Consider the following 22,334-nt stretch of genomic DNA (forward strand, 5'->3'; position numbering starts at 1 on the left):
CCCAAGGAACCAGGCGCTCTGAAATGGCACACGGAACAAAACTGGTTGACAGGCATCAACGAGGCCCCTCTGGATTCATCACCGGACACAGAATCTGAAATCAAAATAGTCTCAATTTCAGATTCAGTTAAAGGATTCTGACACCAACAGTCTCAGCATCAGAATCCTCCATAACTGGATAGAGGAAATTTAAATATGGACTAAAGTAGTGAAAACTAAAATGGCACCTGACACCCCCAATAGCTGGGGCACTCACCACCTCCTATGACCAGACCCCTGCGGACTAGAAAACTTTGCCACGCGGTCGGGAATGCGGAAATGAAAACAGAACGTAGCCACGCCCGAACACAAGGTGAACCGCACAGTCCAAACAAGCGTGCCCAACCAAACCAAGAGCCCAGTAAATATCGCACATAAGCAGGTTTAATCACATAACATGATTATAAAAATCTCCCCTGTTCAATAACCCCCCCTCAGGAGATATTAACCCTCGATTACAAGATACTAAGAGACTCACCGAGACCCTTAAGGTGGTAGCCTCTCGGGAAACATTCACATTACAATACATTGCAAATAAAGTAAAACGATCTTACCGGAATCTATGTCGTGGAACAGGAACATGGCCCTTCAAGTGTGACTGATAGTAGCATCGCCTCCGCCATGGACTTGAGAGAAGAAAGCAGGCAGCAAAGCAAAGTTCAACAACACTGATTGCTTGAGGAGATGTTAATATGGGTCAGGATGGTTTTGCAGTAAGAAACTCCCTGCATCTCCGGACTCTATTTTTCGCCCAAGCCCTCACTGAGAGACTGACAGGACTATTTAAAACTCCTGTCCCATGCTGAAGACTACTACCCTCCATAAGAGACAAAAACAAAAATTTAAAATTGACACCTGTCATCCTCCTGGGACGAAAGGCAAAGAATGACTGGGTGATGAGGGGAGTGGGAGGCATATTTAAGCCTTTGCCTCCTCTGGTGGCCAGGTTCTTGTTTCCAAAAAGTAATGAATGCAGAAGAAAACGATGCTCTGAAATGTATTTCTAATTACTTTATCCCAATGAAAATAGCAAACCCCTTTGTAAATATTAATATTTCAAGCCCAGCTTTTGACAGTGTATAATATTTTCATTTGAAATGCACAAAAGAAAAAAGAACAAAGCCAAAGCCAGAAAATTGCATCATACATTTAATCACGTCAAAACTACAGTGCAACTGCGTAAAGTGAGGTATATAAGTTTACACAGAAGTAGGAAAAGCTGCCTTTATCTACAGGTATTACAGGAACACTTCCCCAAGTAGTAACATGAATATACAGCCATTTTCTAATTTTTCCCAAACAAAGCTCTTCTATAGTAAGGTCTGCCGTTTAAGAATGTTCAACATTAGGATTATTTTAATACAACTCTAAATAGTATTTGAGAACCACAACTACTATAGTGCAAACTGTTATCTCCCACTAAGCCACTATAAGTGCAAATATTTCACATTACAAACTAAATTTTAGTTTTGCTTGATTGTAGACAAATTTCCCCCACATTGAAACAGTTGGATTTTCTTGCTTCAGTGTCACAGCCATTTCAAACTACAATGTTGCAGTATCAAATTAAAGCTGGGAAATCCTCAGGATCATCTGGATTTGGTGCAGTAGAAAGTATCTGGGGGGGAAGGGAGAGAGAAAGGAAAAAAAAAGCTTACCTTGTAACACCAGTAGAAATATCAACACCAGTTCAAAGTTGAGAAAAAAAAAAAAAAACTACCACCAGTATTTTTAAGCAAGACGTGGGTATTCACATAGCCGTTTATATTTACCAGGAATAAACCTTACATTGTCACACTTACATTAACAATCTCATGTGTAAAGGTTTCTTCCTTTCTTGCACGTCCACGCCCTCCTCCTCTTCCACGACTTGGGCGAGTCAGACTCCCGAAGTTTATATCCAATTGAGATGTGATATCATTAACAGGTTTGCGAAAGCAATATTGGTAATCTTCATCCTCCTTTAAATTCTGCAAGTAAAAACATAATGTATGTAAGAACTTACCTGATAAATTAATTTCTTTCATATTAGCAAGAGTCCATGAGCTAGTGACGTATGGGATATACATTCCTACCAGGAGGGGCAAAGTTTCCCAAACCTCAAAATGCCTATAAATACACCCCTCACCACACCCACAAATCAGTTTAACGTATAGCCAAGAAGTGGGGTGATAAGAAAAAAGTGCGAAGCATAAAAAATAAGGAATTGGAATAATTGTGCTTTATACAAAAAAATCATAACCACCACAAAAAAGGGTGGGCCTCATGGACTCTTGCTAATATGAAAGAAATGAATTTATCAGGTAAGTTCTTACATAAATTATGTTTTCTTTCATGTAATTAGCAAGAGTCCATGAGCTAGTGACGTATGGGATAATGACTACCCAAGATGTGGATCTTCCACGCAAGAGTCACTAGAGAGGGAGGGATAAAATAAAGACAGCCAATTCCGCTGAAAATAATCCACACCCAAAATAAAGTTTAAATCTTATAATGAAAAACTGAAATTATAAGCAGAAGAATCAAACTGAAACAGCTGCCTGAAGTACTTTTCTACCAAAAACTGCTTCAGAAGAACACATCAAAATGGTAGAATTTAGTAAAAGTATGCAAAGAAGACCAAGTGGCTGCTTTGCAAATCTGATCAACCGAAGCTTCATTCCTAAAAGCCCAGGAAGTAGAAACTGACCTAGTAGAATGAGCTGTAATCCTTTGAGGCAGAGTTTTACCCGACTCGACATAAGCATGATGAATCAAAGATTTTAACCAAGATGCCAAAGAAATGGCAGAAGCCTTCTGACCTTTCCTAGAACCGGAAACGATAACAAATAGACTAGAAGTCTTTCGGAAATCCTTAGTAGCTTCAACATAATGTTTCAAAGCTCTAACTACATCCAAAGAATGCAATGACTTTTCCTTAGAATTCTTAGGATTAGGACACAATGAAGGAACCACAATTTCTCTACTAATGTTGTTAGAATTCTCAACCTTAGGAAAAAATTTAAAAGAAGTTCGCAACACCGCCTTATCCTGATGAAAAATCAGAAAAGGAGGCTCACAAGAAAGAGCAGATAAATCAAACTCTTCTAGCAGAAGAGATGGCCAAAAGAAACAAAAAACTTTCCAAGAAAGTAATTTAACGTCCAGCGAATGCATAGGTTCAAACGGAGGAGCTTGAAGAGCCCCCAGAACCAAATTCAAACTCCAAGGAGGAGAGATTGACTTAATGACAGGTTTTATACGAACCAAAGCTTGTACAAAACAATGAATATCAGGAAGACTGCTCTTTCTGTTCTTTTTCACAGAAAGATTGCTAGAGATTTGTCCTTTCAAGGAACTTGCAGACAAACCTTTATCCAAACCATCCTGAAGAAACTGTAAAATTCTAGGAATTCTAAAAGAATGCCAAGAAAAATGATGAGAAAGACACCAAGAAATGTAAGTCTTCCAGACTCTGTGATTAATACTATGTTACAGGCTCATAAATCTGTATCTAGGAAGATATATTATAGAGTCAGAGAAACCTCTATGACTGAGAATCAAGCGTTCAATCTCCATACCTTAAAATTTAATGATTTGAGATCCTGATGGAAAAAAGGACCTTGCGATAGAAGGTCTGGTCTTAACGGAAGAGTCCACGGTTCACAAGTGGCCATCCGGACAAGATCCGCATACCAAAACCTGTGAGGCCATGCTGGAGCCACCAGCAGAACAAAGGAACACTCCTTTAGAACCTTGGAAATCACTCTTGGAAGAAGAACTAGAGGCGGAAAGATATAGGCAGGATGATACTTCCAAGGAAGTGACAATGCATCCACTGCCTCCGCTTGAGGATCCCTGGATCTGGACAGATACCTGGGAAGCTTCTTGTTTAGATGAGAAGCCATCAGATCTATTTCTGGAAGTCCCCACATTTGAACAATCTGAAGAAATACCTCTGGGTGAAGAGACCATTCGCCCGGATGTAACGTTTGGCGACTGAGATAATCCGCTTCCCAAGTGTCTATACCTGGGATATGAAGCGCAGAAATTAGACAGGAGCTGGATTCCGCCCCTACCAGTATTCGAGATACTTCTTTCATAGCCAGAGGACTGAGTCCCTCCTTGATGATTGACATATGCCACGGTTGTGACATTGCCCGTCTGAAAACAAATGAACGACTCTTTAGAAGAGGCCATGACTGAAGAGCTCTGAAAATTGCATGGAGTTCCAAAATGTTGATTGGTAATCTCACCTCCTGAGATTCCCAAACCCCTTGTGCTGTCAGAGACCCCCAAACAGCTCCCCAACCTGTCAGACTTGCATCTGTTGAAATCACAGTCCAGGTCGGAAGAACAAAAGAAGCCCCCTGAACTAAACGATGGTGGTCTGTCCACCACGTCAGAGATTGTCGTACAATCGGTTTTAAAGATATTAATTGAGATATCTTTGTATAATCCCTGCACCACTGGTTCAGCATACAGAGCTGAAGAGGTTGCATGTGAAAACGAGCAAAGGGGATCGCGTCCGATGCAGCAGTCATAAGACCTAGAATTTCCATGCATAAGGCTACCGAAGGGAATGATTGAGACTAAAGGTTTCGACAAGCTGAAACCAATTTTAGACGTCTCTTGTCTGTCAAAGACAGAGTCATGGACACTGAATCTATCTGGAAACCTAAAAAGGTTACCCTTGTCTGAGGAATCAATGAACTTTTTGGTAAATTGATCCTCCAACCATGTTCTCGAAAAAACAATACAAAGTTGATTCGTATGAGATTCTGCTAAATGTGAAGACTGAGAAAGTACCAAGATATCGTCCAAATAAGGAAATACCACAATACCCTGTTCTCTGATTACAGAGAGAAGGGCACTGAGAACCTTTGTAAAAATCCTTGGAGCTGTTGCTAGGCCAAACGACAGAGCCACAAACTGGTAATGCTTGTCTAGGAAAGAGAATCTCAGAAACTGATAGTGATCTGGATGAATCGGAATATGCAGATATGCATCCTGTAAATCTATTGTGGACATATAATGCCCTTGCTGAACAAAAGGCAGAACAGTCCTTAGTTACCATCTTGAATGTTGGTATCCTTACATAATGATTCAATATTTTTAAATCCAGAACTGGTCTGAAGGAATTCTCCTTCTTTGGTACAATGAAAAGATTTGAGTAAAACCCCAGCCCCTGTTCCAGAACTGGAACTGGCATAATTACTCCAGCCAACTCTAGATCTGAAACACATTTCAGAAATGCTTGAGCCTTCACTGGGACACGGGAAAGAAAAAATCTTCTTGCAGGAGGCCTTATCTTGAAGCCTATTCTGTACCTGAAACAATGTTCTGAATCCAAAAATTGTGAATCGAATTGATCCAAATTTCTTTGAAAAATCGTAATCTGCCCCCTACCAGCTGGGCTGGAATGAGAGCCGCACCTTCATGTTGACTTGGGAGCTGGCTTTGGCTTTCTAAAAGGCTTGGATTTATTCCAGACTGGAGATGGTTTCCAAACTGATACTGCTCCTGTAGGGGAAGTTATCAGGCTTTTGTTCCTTATTGTGACGAAAGGAACGAAAGCGATTAGTAGACCTAAATTTACCTTTAGATTTTTTATCTTGTGGTAAAAAAAAAAAAGTTCCTTTCCCTCCAGTAACAGTTGAAATAGAATTTAACTGTGAACCAAATAATTTATTACCCTGGAAAGAAAGGGAAAGCAAAGTTGACTTAGAAGACATCAGCATTCCAAGTTTTAAGCCATAAAGCTCTTCTAGCTAAAATAGCTAGAGACATATACCTGACATCAACCCTGATGATATCAAAGATGGCATCACAAATAAAATTAGCATGTTGAAGAAGATTAACAATGCTATGAGAATTATGATCTGATACTTGTTGCGCTAAAGCTTCCAATCAAAAAGTTGAAGCTGCAGCAACATCCGCTAAAGATATAGCAGGTCTAAGAAGATTACCTGAACATAAGTAAGCTTTTCTTAGAAAGGATTCAATTTTCCTATCTAAAGGATCCTTAAAGGAAGTACTATCTGCCGTAGGAATAGTAGTACGTTTAGCAAGAGTAGAGATAGCCCCATCAACCTTAGGGATTTTGTCCCAAAACTCTAATCTGTCAGCTGGCACAGGATATAATTGCTTAAAACGTTTAGAAGGAGTGAATGAATTACCCAAATTATTCCATTCCCTGGAAATTACTTCAGAAATAGCATCAGGGACAGGAAAAACTTCTGGAATAACTACAGGAGATTTAAAAACCTTATTTAAACGTTTAGATTTAGTATCAAGAGGACCAGATTCCTCTCTCTCTAATGCAATTAAGACTTCTTTAAGTAAAGAATGAATAAATTCCATTTTGAATAAATATGAAGATTTATCAGCATCAACCTCTGAAACTGAATCCTCTGAACCAGAGGAAACATTATCGGAATCAGAATGATGATGTTCATTTAAAAATTCATCTGAAAAATGAGAAGTTTTAATAGACCTTTTCCGTTTACTAGAAGGAGGAATAACAGACATAGCCTTCTTAATGGATTTAGAAACAAAATCTCTTATGTTAACAGGAACACTGAGTATTAGATGTTGATGGAACAACAACAGGTAATGAAACATTACTAAAGGAAATATTATCTGCATTAACAAGTTTGTCATGACATTCATTACAAACAGCTGGAGGAACAGATACCACAAGTTTACAGCAAATACACAACTTTGGTAGATCCAACATCAGGCAGCGATTTTCCAGAAGTATCTTCTGATTCAGCGACCAACTGAGACATCTTGCAATATGTAATAGAAAAAACATATAAAGCAAAATTGATCAAATTCCTTAAATGACAGTTTCAGGAATATGAAAAAATGCCAGTGAACAAGCTTCTAGCAACCAGAAGCAAATAAACAATAAGACTTAAATAATGTGGAGACAATAATGACGCCCATATTTTTTGGCGCCTAAATGCTTTTAGCGCCAAAAATGATGCCACATCCGGTAACGCCGACACTTGGCGCAAAAACGTCAAAAATGACGCAACTTCCGGTGACAAGAACGACGCTGGAAATAAATAATTTTTTTGCGCCAAAAAAGACGCAAGAAAATGAAGCATTTTCAGCCCCCGCGAGCCTAACAGCCCACAGGAAAAAAAAGTCAAATTTTTAAGGTAAGAAAAAAATTGATTATTCAAATGCATTATCCCATATAATGAAACTGACTGTCTGAAATAAGGAATGTTGAACATCCTGAATCAAGGCAAATAAATGTTTAAACACAATTATTTAGAACTTTATATAAAAAGTGCCCAACCATAGCTTAGAGTGCCACAAAAATAAGACTTACTTACCCCAGGACACTCATCTACATGTAGTAGAAAGCCAAACCAGTACTGAAACGAGAATCAGTAGAGGTAATGGTATATAAGAGTATATCGTCGATCTGAAAAGGGAGGTAAGAGATGAATCTCTACGACCGATAACAGAGAACCTATGAAATAGACCCCGTAGAAGGAGATCATTGAATTCAAATAGGCAATACTCTCTTCACATCCCTCTGACATTCACTGCACGCTGAGAGGAAAACCGGGCGCCAACCTGCTGCGGAGCGCATATCAACGTAGAATCTAGCACAAACTTATTTCACCACTTCCACAGGAGGCAAAGTTTGTAAAACTGATTTGTGGGTGTGGTGAGGGGTGTATTTATAGGCATTTCAGGTTTGGGAAACTTTGCCCCTCCTGGTAGGAATGTATATCCCATACGTCACTAGCTCATGGACTCTTGCTAATTACATGAAAGAAACACAATTTTAAAAATGAACAGCCCAAGCCCACTTATATAATAAAAAATTTACAAAGCTATGCTACAAACATTTAACTTTATGGATAAATACCAATTTCAGTTGTAAGGTGCAAAGCTAGGCAAATCCTAAAGCTTTGCACCTTACAACGGATATTAGGATTTGCCTAGCTTTGCACCTTACAACTGATCATATCAGTTGTAAGGTGCAAAGCTAGGCATTGTGTCAAGTGCAAGAACTGATATTTTGAAGCATATAAATATTAACAAAAACACATACATCTCTATATTTAGCTTTATGGATCACCACTGCTTTAGAAGGCACAACAGTATCTGGTTTACGCAAGTTAAAGTCTGGCTTTGGCCTGCTCTGTTCCTGAATAGATTTCCATTCATCCAAAGTCATTTCTTGTGCAACTTCATCAATTTCCTCTTCCATCCTGTATAGACAAAGCAGCCAGCAAAAGTTTATTTTTCACATCCTTCACAAGGTTTGTAAACAGTGCATGGGTTGATAAATATATGAAGTTTAAGAGTCAGGCAGCAAATTAAAGAAGCAGTCAAAAGTAGAAAAAAAACAAAAAAAAACCCCAGCAAGAGCCACCAAAATTGTTTTTTTTTTTTAAATCTTTTTAGAGCTATGGCTTCTATTTGTTACACATTGGTGAAAATATTTAAGGGTTATATTTTTGAATGTAATAAGGCTCTTCAGGGGCCCAAGTGCTTACTTAACAGGTTCTTCAGTAGGTTCTTGAGTTTCATTCGAGTCCTTTTGGTCTTCCACAGCAGTTTGCTCTATCTCACTTAAAAACAAAAAACATAAAAAACGCTAACACATTTAAAGCACAATTGATTTAAGCAGTTTGTAAGGTATGTTTATTTATAGATTATAAAGAAAGCATGCAGGCTGTTGCTAAAATTTTCTTGTGAATCCAGCACAGCACGGTTTGGTGGGTTTGTGTGTGGAATCCGCACATAGACCGTGTACAAGGTTGCCGGTTGTGAAACTGCTTTTATGCACACCAATCTCAGAATTTAACACTGCAATAGACTAATGTTACGTGAATATACACACATCTTGGCATGACATTGTGCCCGTTTAGAAAGACATATTAGCATATATCTATGCACAGGGATCATATGGGATTACTCAAACAGGCATATTTCAAGTCTATAGTAGACAAATTGACCCTTCTGCACTAAAGAGAACAAATTTATGAAAATTCCAATTTTAAATAGAGACTTTTCACACTGAGTTTTTTTAAGATAGGCTTGTATGTCCCATCTTTCTTCGGATGAATGAAAAAAGGTTTGAACAGAACACTTGAAATCTGTTCAAAGGGAACCAGAGTAATCACTCCCATGGCCTCTATGTCAGTTCCAGAATAACAAAGTGATGAGCTGCACCAGGGTACTTGTTAAAAACTTTTGTCAGTCACAAAAACTTCCTTCCAGAAGCATCATTTCACAACAATACAGGACATTGTGATGTGTATAGAAGTTTATTGCTCTTTGGGTGACTTCTATACACATCACAATGTCCTGTATTGTTGTGAAATGATGCTTCTGGAAGGAAGTTTTTGTGACCGACAATAAAAGTTTTTAACAAGTACCCTGGTGCAGCTCATCACTTTGTTATTCTGGAATTCACTGAAACGGAGCCTGCACGGAGGTAGCTTGTAACCGCTACTACAACTGTTGATCCAGCCAGCGCCCATCGGACAATTCTGACAGCTGAGAAGGAGGAGGCCGGTGACATCAGACGCCGAGTTACCGCGAGTGGAGCGGGACCCAGGAGGAGAGCGGAATACTAGCTGGAGGCAGCAAGAAAGGGGCTCTGATCTTCATTAGCCCACTGCCTCGGAGGAACAAGCCAGCTCTCTGAGGACGGGCCAGACTCTGCGAGCAGCGGAAAGAGGCAAGAACCCGGCAACATTCTGCAGCCAGGGGTGAGTCAGTTTACAGAGACATTTCCATCTTGGTGATACACAAGTTTGGGATTACTTATCATAACAAGTAAATTGACTGAGCGGTTATACTAGGTGCTCACACATCTTTTGACCTTTCCTCTATGTCAGTTACCCATGCCAAGAAAGCACTGTCCTTTAAAAGATTTTTTGGAAGATAAGACAGGCTTTCGCTCTCCCTGATAATTCCTCCTATGTGGTAGCCCTGGGGTTGGGAAAAATACTGTAATCTGCCCCTCAGCCACTAAGTGATTTGGAGGAAGGGACTGTCTTTTTTGGTCCACCTAGACAGACCAAGAGGAACCAGGGATCCACATGGACTTGGAAGTGTCTAACTTCGGAGACTAAGAGGACTGTTTTGGAATGAAAAAAAAAAAAAAAAAAAAAAAAGGAGGGGGAGGGGGTGGGTGAGTCATTTTCATCCAGTACCCGTAGCAATGATTGTATCTAAAAGCAGAAAGTTATTGTTTGGACCTGGCCTGGATGCTATCAGCAAAGCAAACCATGACTTTATCCACAAGGCTCTTCTAGCCAGAACAGTCATAGCAGCATTTTTTTGCATTAAAGGGACAGTATGCCAAAATAAACTTTCATGATTCAGATAGGGCATATAATTTTAAACAATTTTCCAATTTACCGTTATCCCCAATTTTGCTTTGTTCTCTTGGTATTCTTAGTTAAAAGCTTAACCTAGGAGGTTCATATGCTACAAAAGAAGCAGTTTGCAGTCTTGTCCAACCTCACGTGATCCTGAATAAATCAATGGAAGCTTAAGAAACAAAAAGGTTAGATATGTTGTCACACCAGACTGCAGTAGCAGATACACAAACTACACTAGCAGCTGTAGTAAACAGAGCCTGCCACCTGAAAGGATCTGAACAAACCTTAATGTTAACAGACCAGTACCTATTAAGGATCTGATGCACAGCAAAGGGATGGATGGCCACCTAGCCGAAGTGGAGATAGCACTTCCCATAATGGTAATAGTCTACTATACCTCCCATAATTGTAATAGTCTACTATACTGCCAATTTTTCAGAGGATACAAGAATATGGTTCTTAACTTGGCTTAGAGAACAGAGGGAATATCTGGTTTGTTCAAGTCCTTGCAAATTAGCTGAGAAACCACATCTAGAACTGGGAATGTAGATTGCTTATCTTGGGCTGCGTAAAACAAAAAATTTAAAAGATTGTAAGTTTGAAGGTGAAGGCTCATCAATCTCCAAGTAAAAGAAAATTTATGCTTACCTGATAAATGTATTTCTTTCTTGACACCGAGTCCATGGGATCATCAATTACTGTTGAGAATATCACTCCTGGCCTGCAGGAGGCAAAGAGCACCACAGCAAAGCTGTTAAGTATCACTTCCCTTCCCACAACCCCCAGTCATTTGACCGAGGGAAAAGGAGAGAAAGGCAGTAACACAAGGTGCAGAGGTACTCTAGGTTTATATAAACAAAACTGTCTGCAAAAAACAGGGAGGGCCGTGGACTCACTGTGTCAATAAATACATTTGTCAGGTAAGCATAAATTTTGTTTTCTCTCTTATGACACAGAGTCCATGGGTTCATCAATTACTGTTTACCCAAGCTATAGGACACAGATAAGGGAGGGACAAGACAGGAAACCGAAGGCACCACTGCTTATAGAACCCTTTCTCCCAAAGGAAGTCTCAGCCAAGGCAAACAGTATCAAATTTATAGAATTTAGAAAAAGTTTGCAAAGACCAAGTTGCAGCCTTACAGAACCTCTTGGGCCTTCAAGAATGAGGCCTCTGTAGATAACACGGGGGCGGAGCCGGCAGCTGCAGAGATGGCAGCATAACTCCGGAGCTCCGCTGTAAAGGCCCTTATATCATTAGGAATCCTCATCATCCTTGCTCCTAAACTCTCCTACAACATTCCCCAGCACCTTTAAAGCCTGTGGCAACAACTCAGAGGAATAATTCTTTCATCTCCGCCTGAACCAGAGACACCCAGCACTCCGGACTGAATTCAGGCCGCATCTGACATCAAGCCACAAATATACCCCTTTGCTGGTCATCAAGGGCCACAACCAAGCTCCCAGGAAGGCACACAATCTAAAACAAAGGGCCCCAAGACTGAAAAATAGCACCCGATTTTCGAGTCGGACCGGAAAAACATAATTTATGTAAGAACTTACCTGATAAATTCATTTCTTTCATATTAGCAAGAGTCCATGAGCTAGTGACGTATGGGATATACATTCCTACCAGGAGGGGCAAAGTTTCCCAAACCTTAAAATGCCTATAAATACACCCCTCACCACACCCACAATTCAGTTTAACGAATAGCCAAGAAGTGGGGTGATAAGAAAAAAGTGCGAAAGCATATAAAATAAGGAATTGGAATAATTGTGCTTTATACAAAAAAATCATAACCACCACAAAAAAAAGGGCGGGCCTCATGGACTCTTGCTAATATGAAAGAAATGAATTTATCAGGTAAGTTCTTACTTAAATTATGTTTTCTTTCATGTAATTAGCAAGAGTCCATGAGCTAGTGACGTATGGGATAATGACTACCCAAGATGTGGATCTTTCCACACAAGAGTCACTAGAGAGGGAGGGATAAAATAAAGAGCCAATTCCTGCTGAAAATAATCCACACCCAAAATAAAGTTTAATGAAAAACATAAGCAGAAGATTCAAACTGAAACCGCTGCCTGAAGTACTTTTCTACCAAAAACTGCTTCAGAAGAAGAAAATACAACAAAATGGTAGAATTTGGTAAAAGTATGCAAAGAGGACCAAGTTGCCGCTTTGCAAATCTGATCAACCGAAGCTTCATTCCTAAACGCCCAGGAAGTAGAAACTGACCTAGTAGAATGAGCTGTAATCCTATGAGGCGGAGTCTTACCCGACTCAACATAGGCAAGATGAATTAAAGATTTCAACCAAGATGCCAAAAGAAATGGCAGAAGTTTTCTGGCCTTTCTAAAACCGGAAAAGATAACAAATAAACTAGAAGTCTTTCGGAAAGACTTAGTAGCTTCAACATAATATTTCAAAGCTCTAATAACATCCAAAGAATGCAACGATTTCTCCTTAGAATTCTTAGGATTAGGACATAATGAAGGAACCACAATGTCTCTACTAATGTTGTTGAAATTCACAACTTAGGTAAAAATTCAAAAAGAAGTTCGCAACACCGCCTTATCCTGATGAAAAATCAGAAAAGGAGACTCACAAGAAAGAGCAGATAATTCAGAAACTCTTCTGGCAGAAGAGAAGGCCAAAAGGAACAAAACTTTCCAAGAAAGTAATTTAATATCCAATGAATGCATAGGTTCAAATGGAGGAGCTTGAAGAGCCCCCAGAACCAAATTCAAACTCCAAGGAGGAGAAATTGACTTAATGACAGGCTTTATACGAACCAAAGCTTGTACAAAACAAAGAATATCAGGAAGAATAGCAATCTTTCTGTGAAAAAGAACAGAAAGAGCAGAGATTTGACCTTTCAAGGAACTTGCGGACAAACCCTTATCTAAACCATCCTGAAGAAACTAATATTCTCGGTATTCTAAAAGAATGCCAAGAAAAATGATGAGAAAGACCCAAGAAATATAAGTCTTCCAGACTCTATAATATATCTCTCTGGATACAGATTTACGAGCCTGTAACATAGTATTAATCACAGAGTCAGAGAAACCTCTTTGACCAAGAATCAAGCGTTCAATCTCCATACCTTTAAATTGAAGGATTTCAGAACCTGATGGAAAAAAGGACCTTGAGACAAAAGGTCTGGTCTTAACGGAAGAGTCCACGGTTGGCAAGAGGCCATCCGGACAAGATCCGCATACCAAAACCTGTGAGGCCATGCCGGAGCTACCAGCAGAACAAACGAGCATTCCTTCAGAATCTTGGAGATTACTCTTGGAAGAAGAACTAGAGGCGGAAAGAGATAGGCAGGATGATACTTCCAAGGAAGTGATAATGCATCCACTGCCTCCGCCTGAGGATCCCGGGATCTGGACAGATACCTGGGAAGTTTCTTGTTTAGATGAGAAGCCATCAGATCTATTTCTGGAAGTTCCCACATTTGAACAATCTGAAGAAATACCTCTGGGTGAAGAGACCATTCGCCCGGATGCAACGTTTGGCGACTGAGATAATCCGCTTTCCAATTGTCCATACCTGGGATATGAACCGCAGAGATTAGACAGGAGCTGGATTCCGCCCAAACCAAAATTCGAGATACTTCTTTCATAGCCAGAGGACTGTGAGTCCCTCCTTGATGATTGATGTATGCCACAGTTGTGATATTGTCTATCTGAAAACAAATGAACAACTCTCTCTTCAGAAGAGGCCAAGACTGAAGAGCTCTGAAAATTGCACGGAGTTCCAAAATATTGATCGGAAATCTCACCTCCTGAGATTCCCAAACCCCTTGTGCCGTCAGATACCCCTACACAGCTCCCCAACCTGTAAGACTTGCATCTGTTGAGATTATAGTCCAGGTCGGAAGAACAAAGAAGCCCCCTGAACTAAACGATGGTGATCTGTCCACCATGTCAGAGTGTCGTATAATCGGTTTAAAGATATTAATTGAGATATCTTTGAGTAATCCCTGCACCATTGGTTCAGCATACAGAGCTGAAGAGGTCGCATGTGAAAACGAGCAAAGGAGATCGCATCTGATGCGGCAGTCCTAAGACCCAACATTTCCATGCATAAGGCTACCAAAGGGAATGATTGTGACTGAAGGTTTTGACAAGCTGATATCAATGTTAAACTTCTCTTGTCTGACAAGGACAGAGTCAGACACTGAATTTATCTAGAAACCTAAAAAGGTTACCCTTGTCTGAGGAATCAATGAACTGATTGGTAAATTGATCCTCCAACCATGAACTTGAAGAAACAACACAAGTCGATTCGTATGAGATTCTTCGAAAATGAGAAGACTGAGCAAGTACCAAGATATCGTCCAAATAAGGAAATACCAAAAACCTATTCTCTGATTACAGAAAAAAGGGGACCGAGAACCTTTGAAAAAAATTCTTGGAACTGAGGCTAGGCCAAACGGTAGAGCCACAAAACTGGTAATGCTTGTCAAAAGAGAATCTCAGACACTAAAAGTGATCTGGATGAATCGGAATATGCAGATACACATCCTGTAAATCTATTGTAGACATATAATGCCCTTGCTAAACAAAAGGCAGGATAGTCCTACAGTAACCATCTTGAATGTTGGTATCCTAACATAACGATTCAATAATGATAGATCCGGAACTGGTCTGAAGCAATTGACCTTCTTTGGTACAATGAAGAGATAAAATAAAACCCCAGCCCCTGTTCCAGAACTGGAACTGGCATAAATACTCCAGCCAACTCTAGATCTGAAACACATTTCAGAAATGCTGAGCCTTTGCTGTGTTAACTGGGACACGGGAAAGAAAAGAATCTCTTAGCAGGAGGCCTTAACTTAAAGCCAATTCTGTACCTTTCTGAAACAATGTTTCTGAAACCAGAGATTAAGAACGGAATTAATCCAAATTTCTTTGAAGAAAACGTAATCTGCCCCATACCAGCTGAGCTGGAATAAGGGCCGCACCTTCATAGGTATTTAGGAGCTGGCTATAGGTTTCTATAAGGCTTGGATATATTCCAAACTGGAAATAGTTTCTAAACTGATACCGCTCCTGAGGATGAAGGATCAGGCTTTTGTTCCTTGTTGTGAGGAAAGGAACGAAAATGATTATTTACCCTGGAAAGAAAGGGAAAGCAAAATTGACTTAGAAGACATGTCAGCATTCCAAGTTTAATCCATAAAGCTTTTCTAGCTAAAATAGCTAGAGACATACCTGACAACTCTAATGATATCAAAAGATGGTATCACCAATAAAATTATTAGCATGTTATAGAATAATAATAATGCTATAAAATTATGATCTGTTACTTGTTGCGCTAAAGCTTCTAACCAAAAAGTTGAAGCTGCAGCAACATCCGCTAAAAATATAGCAGGTCTAAGAAGATTACCTGAACATAAGTAAGCTTTTCTTAGAAAGGATTCAATTTTCCTATCTAAAGGATCCGTAAATGAAGTACTATCTGCCGTAGGAATAGTAGTACATTAGCAGGAGTAGACAGCCCCATAAACCTTAGGGATTTTTGTCCCAAAAAACTCTAATCTGTCAGATGGCACAGGATATAATTTGCTTAAACGTCTAGAAGGAGTAAATAAATTACCCAAATTATTCCATTCCCTGGAAATTACTTCAGAAATAGCATCAGGGAGATAAAACACTTCTGGAATAACTACAGGAGATTTAAAAACCTTATTTAAACGTTTACATTTAGTATCAAGAGGACCAGAATCCTCTATTTCTAATGCAAATAACACTTCTTTAAGTAAAGAACGAATAAATTCCATCTTGAATAAATACAAAGATTTATCAGCATCAACCTCTGAGACAGAAACCTCTGAACCAGAAGAACCATTATCAGTATCAGAATGATGATGTTCATTTAAAAATTCATCTGAAAAAAGAGAAGTTTTAAAAGACTTTTATGTATACTAGAAGGAGAAATAACAGACATAGCCTTCTTAATGGATTTAAAAAATAAAATCTCTTATGTTATCAGGAACACTCTGAACATTAGATGTTGACGGAACAGCAACAGGTAATGTAACAGTACTAAAGGAAATTTTATCTGCATTAATAAGTTTGACATGACATGCAATACAAATAACAGCTGGAGAAACAGATACCAAAAGTTTATAGCAGATACACTTAGCTTGGTAGCTCCAGCACTGTGCAGTGATTTTCCTGAAGTATCTTCTGACTCAGTTGCAACGTGGAACATCTTGCAATATGTAAAAGAAAAAAACATATAAAGCAAAATTGATCAAATTCCTTAAATGACAGTTTCAGGAATGGGAAAAAAATGCCAGTGAACAAGCTTCTAGCAACCAGAAGCAATAAATAATGAGACTTAAATAATGTGGAGACAAAAATGACGCCCATATTTTTTAGCGCCAAAAAAAGACGCCCACATTATTTGGCGCCTAAATGCTTTTGGCGCCAAAAATGACGCCACATCCGGAACGCCGACATTTTTGACGCAAAAAACGTCAAAAAATGACGCAACTTCCGGCGACACGTATGACGCCGGAAACAGAAAAAAAAATTTGCGCCAAAAAAGTCTGCGCCAAGAATGACGCAATAAAATGAAGCATTTTCTGCCCCCGCGAGCCTAACAGCCCACAGGGAAAAAGTCAAATTTTTTAAGGTAAGAAAAAATGATTGAAACAAATGCATTTATCCCAAATATGAAACGGACTGTCTGAAAAATAAGGAATGTTGAACATTCTGAGTCAAGGCAAATAAATGTTTGAATACATATATTTAGAACTTTATAAATAAAGTGCCCAACCATAGCTTAGAGTGTCACAGAAAATAAGATTTACTTACCCCAGGACACTCATCTACATGTTTGTAGAAAGCCAAACCAGTACTGAAACGAGAATCAGCAGAGGTAATGGTATATATAAGAGTATATCGTTGATCTGAAAAGGGAGGTAAGAGATGAATCTCTACGACCGATAACAGAGAACCTATGAAATAGACCCCGTAGAAGGAGATCACTGCATTCAAATAGGCAATACTCTCCTCACATCCCTCTGACATTCACTGCACGCTGAGAGGAAAACCGGGCTCCAACTTGCTGCGGAGCGCATATCAACGTAGAATCTAGCACAAACTTACTTCACCACCTCCATCGGAGGCAAAGTTTGTAAAACTGAATTGTGGGTGTGGTGAGGGGTGTATTTATAGGCATTTTAAGGTTTGGGAAACTTTGCCCCTCCTGGTAGGAATGTATATCCCATACGTCACTAGCTCATGGACTCTTGCTAATTACATGAAAGAAATAAATTTAGCCCGGGGATTGGGCCTACACCGGAACTCTGCTTCCTCCAGGGTAAGAACTTTTTATATACCTTACTATACCAGCTCATCCACACAGAGACAGGCACATTCCCTAACTGTAATCTGGCCACAATAAATAATCAGCAACTGCATGGCCTGTGCAAGTCTCTGCCACACATTGATCCTAGGGATTGGGCCTAATACAGGAACAGCTCCAGATACAGACCAGCTGCACAATCTAACCTAATTTTCCTGCCTAATTAATGAAATAGGATCTGCAGCTCTAATACTTCAAATATCCTTGTGTACATCAGAGGAAATAATTAACAGTTTTGCTGCCTTTTACCACTGATTCTGCAGCTCTTTTGAAACAAACCCTCAGTAACATTCAATGCTTGGCTTTTAAACCCAGCCTGGAGATAAAACCATTCTTTCCATAATTTGTTGCTGTGATTCTAGTGCAGACCTTAACCCTTCCATCTGCAATATACCACTGCTGTGCATCTTATTTACTGCCAGTGATTACAAGATCATTTTGCCTGTTTTGAGGACTAGTTCTTACACCTCCATATACCTCATAAGTGTTACTCGACATAAGACAATCTTGTCACAAGGGACCCAGGAGCCACGCCACGTGTATCCCTGGCCCAACATGGCGACTAAACGCAATATCAAACACGATAAAATGTCAAAGTCTATCACAGGGAAATCAAGCCTTATGTCCTCTTTTTTACATAGTTCAGACACAACGAATACCTCTCCTGCCTCCCTTAAAACTGGTGACAAAACTCCTCAAACCCTGTCACAGGAATCTCAACCAAACAGAACTTTACCAGCTGAATGCCAGCTCTCCTTCATTTTTGCAAAATTTACCATCGAAAAAGGACATTGCGGACATAGTCCGTTCCTGTATTAGAGAGGAGCTGGCTGAATTAAAGCAGGACATTCACACCTTAGGTTTTCAAGTTGAATCTCTTGAAAGTAACCAATTAACCATTAAAGAGGATGTACAGCAACTAACTGACCAAGTAACCTCTCAACAGGAGACCATACTTTCTCTTCAAGATAAGCTCGACGACCTCGAGAATCGAAGCAGACGCAAAAATATGCGTATCAGAGGAGTGCCAGAGTCAGTCTTACCCAGGGATTTCCCGGTTTATTTGCAGGATCTATTTCGACATCTGAAAGAATCTTCCTACACTGAGGATATCCTATGGGTCAGAGCTCATAGAACCTTGAGACCAAAACCTCCTGACTCAGCTCCGCCACGGGATATTGTGATCCGTTTAAAGAATTTTCAAGAAAAAGAAATGCTCTTACGACAATCCTGCAAAATTCAGCCTGTAAGATTTAGAGGTAATGTCTTACAATTCTTCCAGGACTTAGCATGGTAGTAAGAGGTGAAAATTCCTTCCTGCGTTGTAAGGTGCGGGTTGATAAGAAATAAGAGAATCCCCTACAGATGGGGTTTTCCAACACATCTTTGGACCATCAGCAATAACACCCGTGTGATCTGTAAAACTCCAGAGGACACTAACTTTTTGTACAACACTTGGACTTGAACCACCTAAGGAAACTCTACCTGAACCACAGAACTCGCAAATCTCCAAGGGACGAATCAATCCAAATGAGTCTGGCATACAGCCCTTCCTAAGAAAGCCAAATCAAAAGAAGCCACCACAAGAAGGCAACCCACTACCAGCTTGACCTCCTCTGAAAATTCACCTTCGTGAACTCTTTTACATCTAATTCAGTAATACTGAACAAATAGACTGACATTTTGGTGAATGTTGCCCCCTCGGGACAGGCAAGTACAGGTCATCATTATTTAGTCTTGTCTTTTTGCAACTCAGCAATTTAGAACCTTCTGCTATTATCAGAATGAGAGCAAAGGCAGACTTAGATAACCCCTCTCCCACCATGCCTATCTCACCCTCTCCCCCCCTCCCACCTATCCTTTCTCCTTCCTACCCACCCCTCCGACCTACCTACCTCACCTTCCCCACTTCAGGATTCCTAATCAATATCATTTAAAATATGTCAAATTTACAGGGCACTTTATGGTACTGCCCCCAACTTACTCTCAGTTATGACCTATGATAGGCAGAGAGATTTTTTGTTTATGTTAATTTTTTAATGGTTTACAATGTTATAACGTTTGTTACGAGATACTGTTTAAGTTATCATCTGTCAAATGAATGTTTTTCTCCTGCAGAGGTGTGCTCACACATTAGTAAGATACATATAGGTAATGGGCTCTATGTGACCTCATTCACACAACCAAACATACCCCAGCAAAAACACCATGTCGCCCAAAATTAATAACGATGAAACTCGTAAACTAACCCTTCTCACACAAAATGCTAAGGGACTCAGCTCACCCCACAAACGATCTAAAGCCCTTTTAGACCTTTCAAAAAGACAGGTAGATATCTTATTCCTACAAGAGACTCATTTTAAGAAAAACAAGGAACCCAAATATTTTGGGAAAACATTCACCACTCACTATCACAGCTCCAACACCTCAAAAAGAGGTGGAGTTAGTATACTACTGCATAAGTCTCTTCCCTTCACCCATATCCAAACCTCTAGAGACACTGAAGGCCGATTTCTCGGCCTAGTGGGTCTACTCTATGGCAGACCTATCACCCTGGTAAATATTTACACCCCAAATGTAAAGCAAGCCCCTTTCTTTAAACAAATATTTAACAGCATTGTAGACATTGCAAAAGGACCTATCTTTGTTGCGGGGGATTTTAATGTCCCCATTCACCCTACAAAGGACAGCTCCAATCCCACAATAGCGATATCAAAAAAGGTCACTAACTTATTATGGACAGGTTTGAGAAACCTTAACCTCCACGACACCTGGCGTTTTATCCACCAGGACACCCAAGACTATACCTTTTTCTCCCATCCTAACAGAATAGTCGCATAGACTACATTTTCACCAATCAACCAGCCCTAGCCTTAGTCAACAGATGCGTTCTTTCCCCCACATCATGGTCAGACCATTCAGCAGTAAAACTAAACATATCATGGGCAAACACCCCACTAACATCATATACGTGGAAATTAGATAACTCCCTTCTTAACAATCCAGACACAATTAAGAAACTCACTAGCACCATTGAATAATATTTTAGATTGAATATCCCCTCAACGGCCAACAAATATACAATATGGGAAGCACATACGTGCGTGCTCAGGGGCGAATTAATTAAATTAAAGGCTCATCTCCAAAAACTACACCGACAACAATATAAAGAGCTATTAGACACCTTTGCCCGACTGGATTTGGCCCATAAACAATCCCCTACAAACCCTGATATACTGACTGACTTACAAAAAGCTAAACAAGCATTAGATGGCTTCCTACAAATAGAATACCAAACGCTGCGCGCAAAAACCAGCAGCATGTTTTATTACAAAAGCAACAGGTCGGGCAAGTTATTAGCAAGAGCCTTGAAAAAAAAGAGATTGAAATCCTATATTAACGAGATACAAACACCTAATTGTCCCCACACCCTAAAAACTACTAAAGATATTCTACAATCCTTCCATGACTATTATTCCACCCTATATAATATTCAAAGTAATGCACCCTCTCAAGGCCCTACCCCAGATCTGATCTCTTATATATCCAGTGCACATCTGTCCACTATAACAACTGACCAACTTAACACCCTCAACAAACCCATTACCCAAACTGAACTCCTCACGGCCATAAAATCACTTAACAATGGGAAAAGCCCAGGGCCGGATGGTTTCACTGGAAAATACTATCACACCTTCTCTTCTCAACTCTCCCCTTATCTCACTCAATTATTCAACGAGGTAACGGACACTAATCCATTCCCCCAATCCATGCTAGAAGCACAAGTAGTAGTGATCCCAAAGCCAGGTAAACCACCTACAACGCCCGCTAACTTTCGCCCAATCTCTCTTCTTAACATAGACAAACTTTATGCTAAAATATTGGCCACCCGCATCAACTTAATACTTCCAACAAATGTACATATTAATCAGGCCGGTTTCACTCCTCTTAGAGAGGCTAAAGATAATACGACCAAGATTCTATTACTAATGGAACACGCAGTTCACAACCATATCCCCTCCGTGTTCATTTCTATGGACGCGGAGAAAGCCTTTGATAGGCTAAACTGGCATTTTCTGAAGGAGACACTTACACAATTCGGCTTCGACTCAATCTTCACTGGAAAAATATTTTCCCTTTATAACAGCCCCCAAGCCAAAATAAAGTTGAACGATACCTTGTCCCAACCATTTTCAATCACAAACGGAACGAGACAGGGATGCCCCCTCTCCCCTATATTATTTATCCTTGCAATGGAGGTCCTAGCATCACATATTAGACACAATAGACATACAGGGGTTCACAATTGCTCACCAGGAATATAAAGCTACCTTATACGCTGATGACCTCTTTCTCACACTAACACGACCCCATAACTCACTTCCCCCCCTCATTCAAACACTACACCTATACAGCAATTTTTCAAACTTCAAATAAATATTACCAAATCAGAATTGCTCCCACTTGGATTACAGATGGAGGAAATCACTGCAATACAAGCACTCGCACTCTTTTGCATACAACCGCGTGCTATAAAATACCTTGGTGTGTATATTTCCCAC

At 39.9% G+C, this 22,334-nt stretch overlaps 1 protein-coding gene across 4 annotated transcripts in view; it reads right to left on the reverse strand.

The window, feature by feature from the left end:
• Positions 1–1,175: 1,175 nt before the first annotated feature.
• Positions 1,176–22,334, reverse strand: part of HABP4 (hyaluronan binding protein 4) — a 148,044-nt gene continuing 126,885 nt past the window's right edge. For all 4 annotated transcript variants that reach the window (XM_053702413.1, XM_053702412.1, XM_053702415.1 and 1 more), the window contains exons 6-9: positions 8,547–8,621; positions 8,099–8,258; positions 1,842–2,009; positions 1,176–1,657 (exon numbers count right to left, since the gene is read on the reverse strand). In XM_053702413.1, coding sequence (XP_053558388.1) covers positions 1,601–1,657; positions 1,842–2,009; positions 8,099–8,258; positions 8,547–8,621 — 460 coding nt within the window. In that variant the 3' untranslated portion in view covers positions 1,176–1,600. The remainder of the gene's footprint in view (positions 1,658–1,841; positions 2,010–8,098; positions 8,259–8,546; positions 8,622–22,334) is intronic.

This window comes from Bombina bombina, chromosome 2 (genome assembly GCF_027579735.1).
Source record: "Bombina bombina isolate aBomBom1 chromosome 2, aBomBom1.pri, whole genome shotgun sequence".
NCBI classification, from domain to species: Eukaryota; Metazoa; Chordata; class Amphibia; order Anura; family Bombinatoridae; genus Bombina; species Bombina bombina.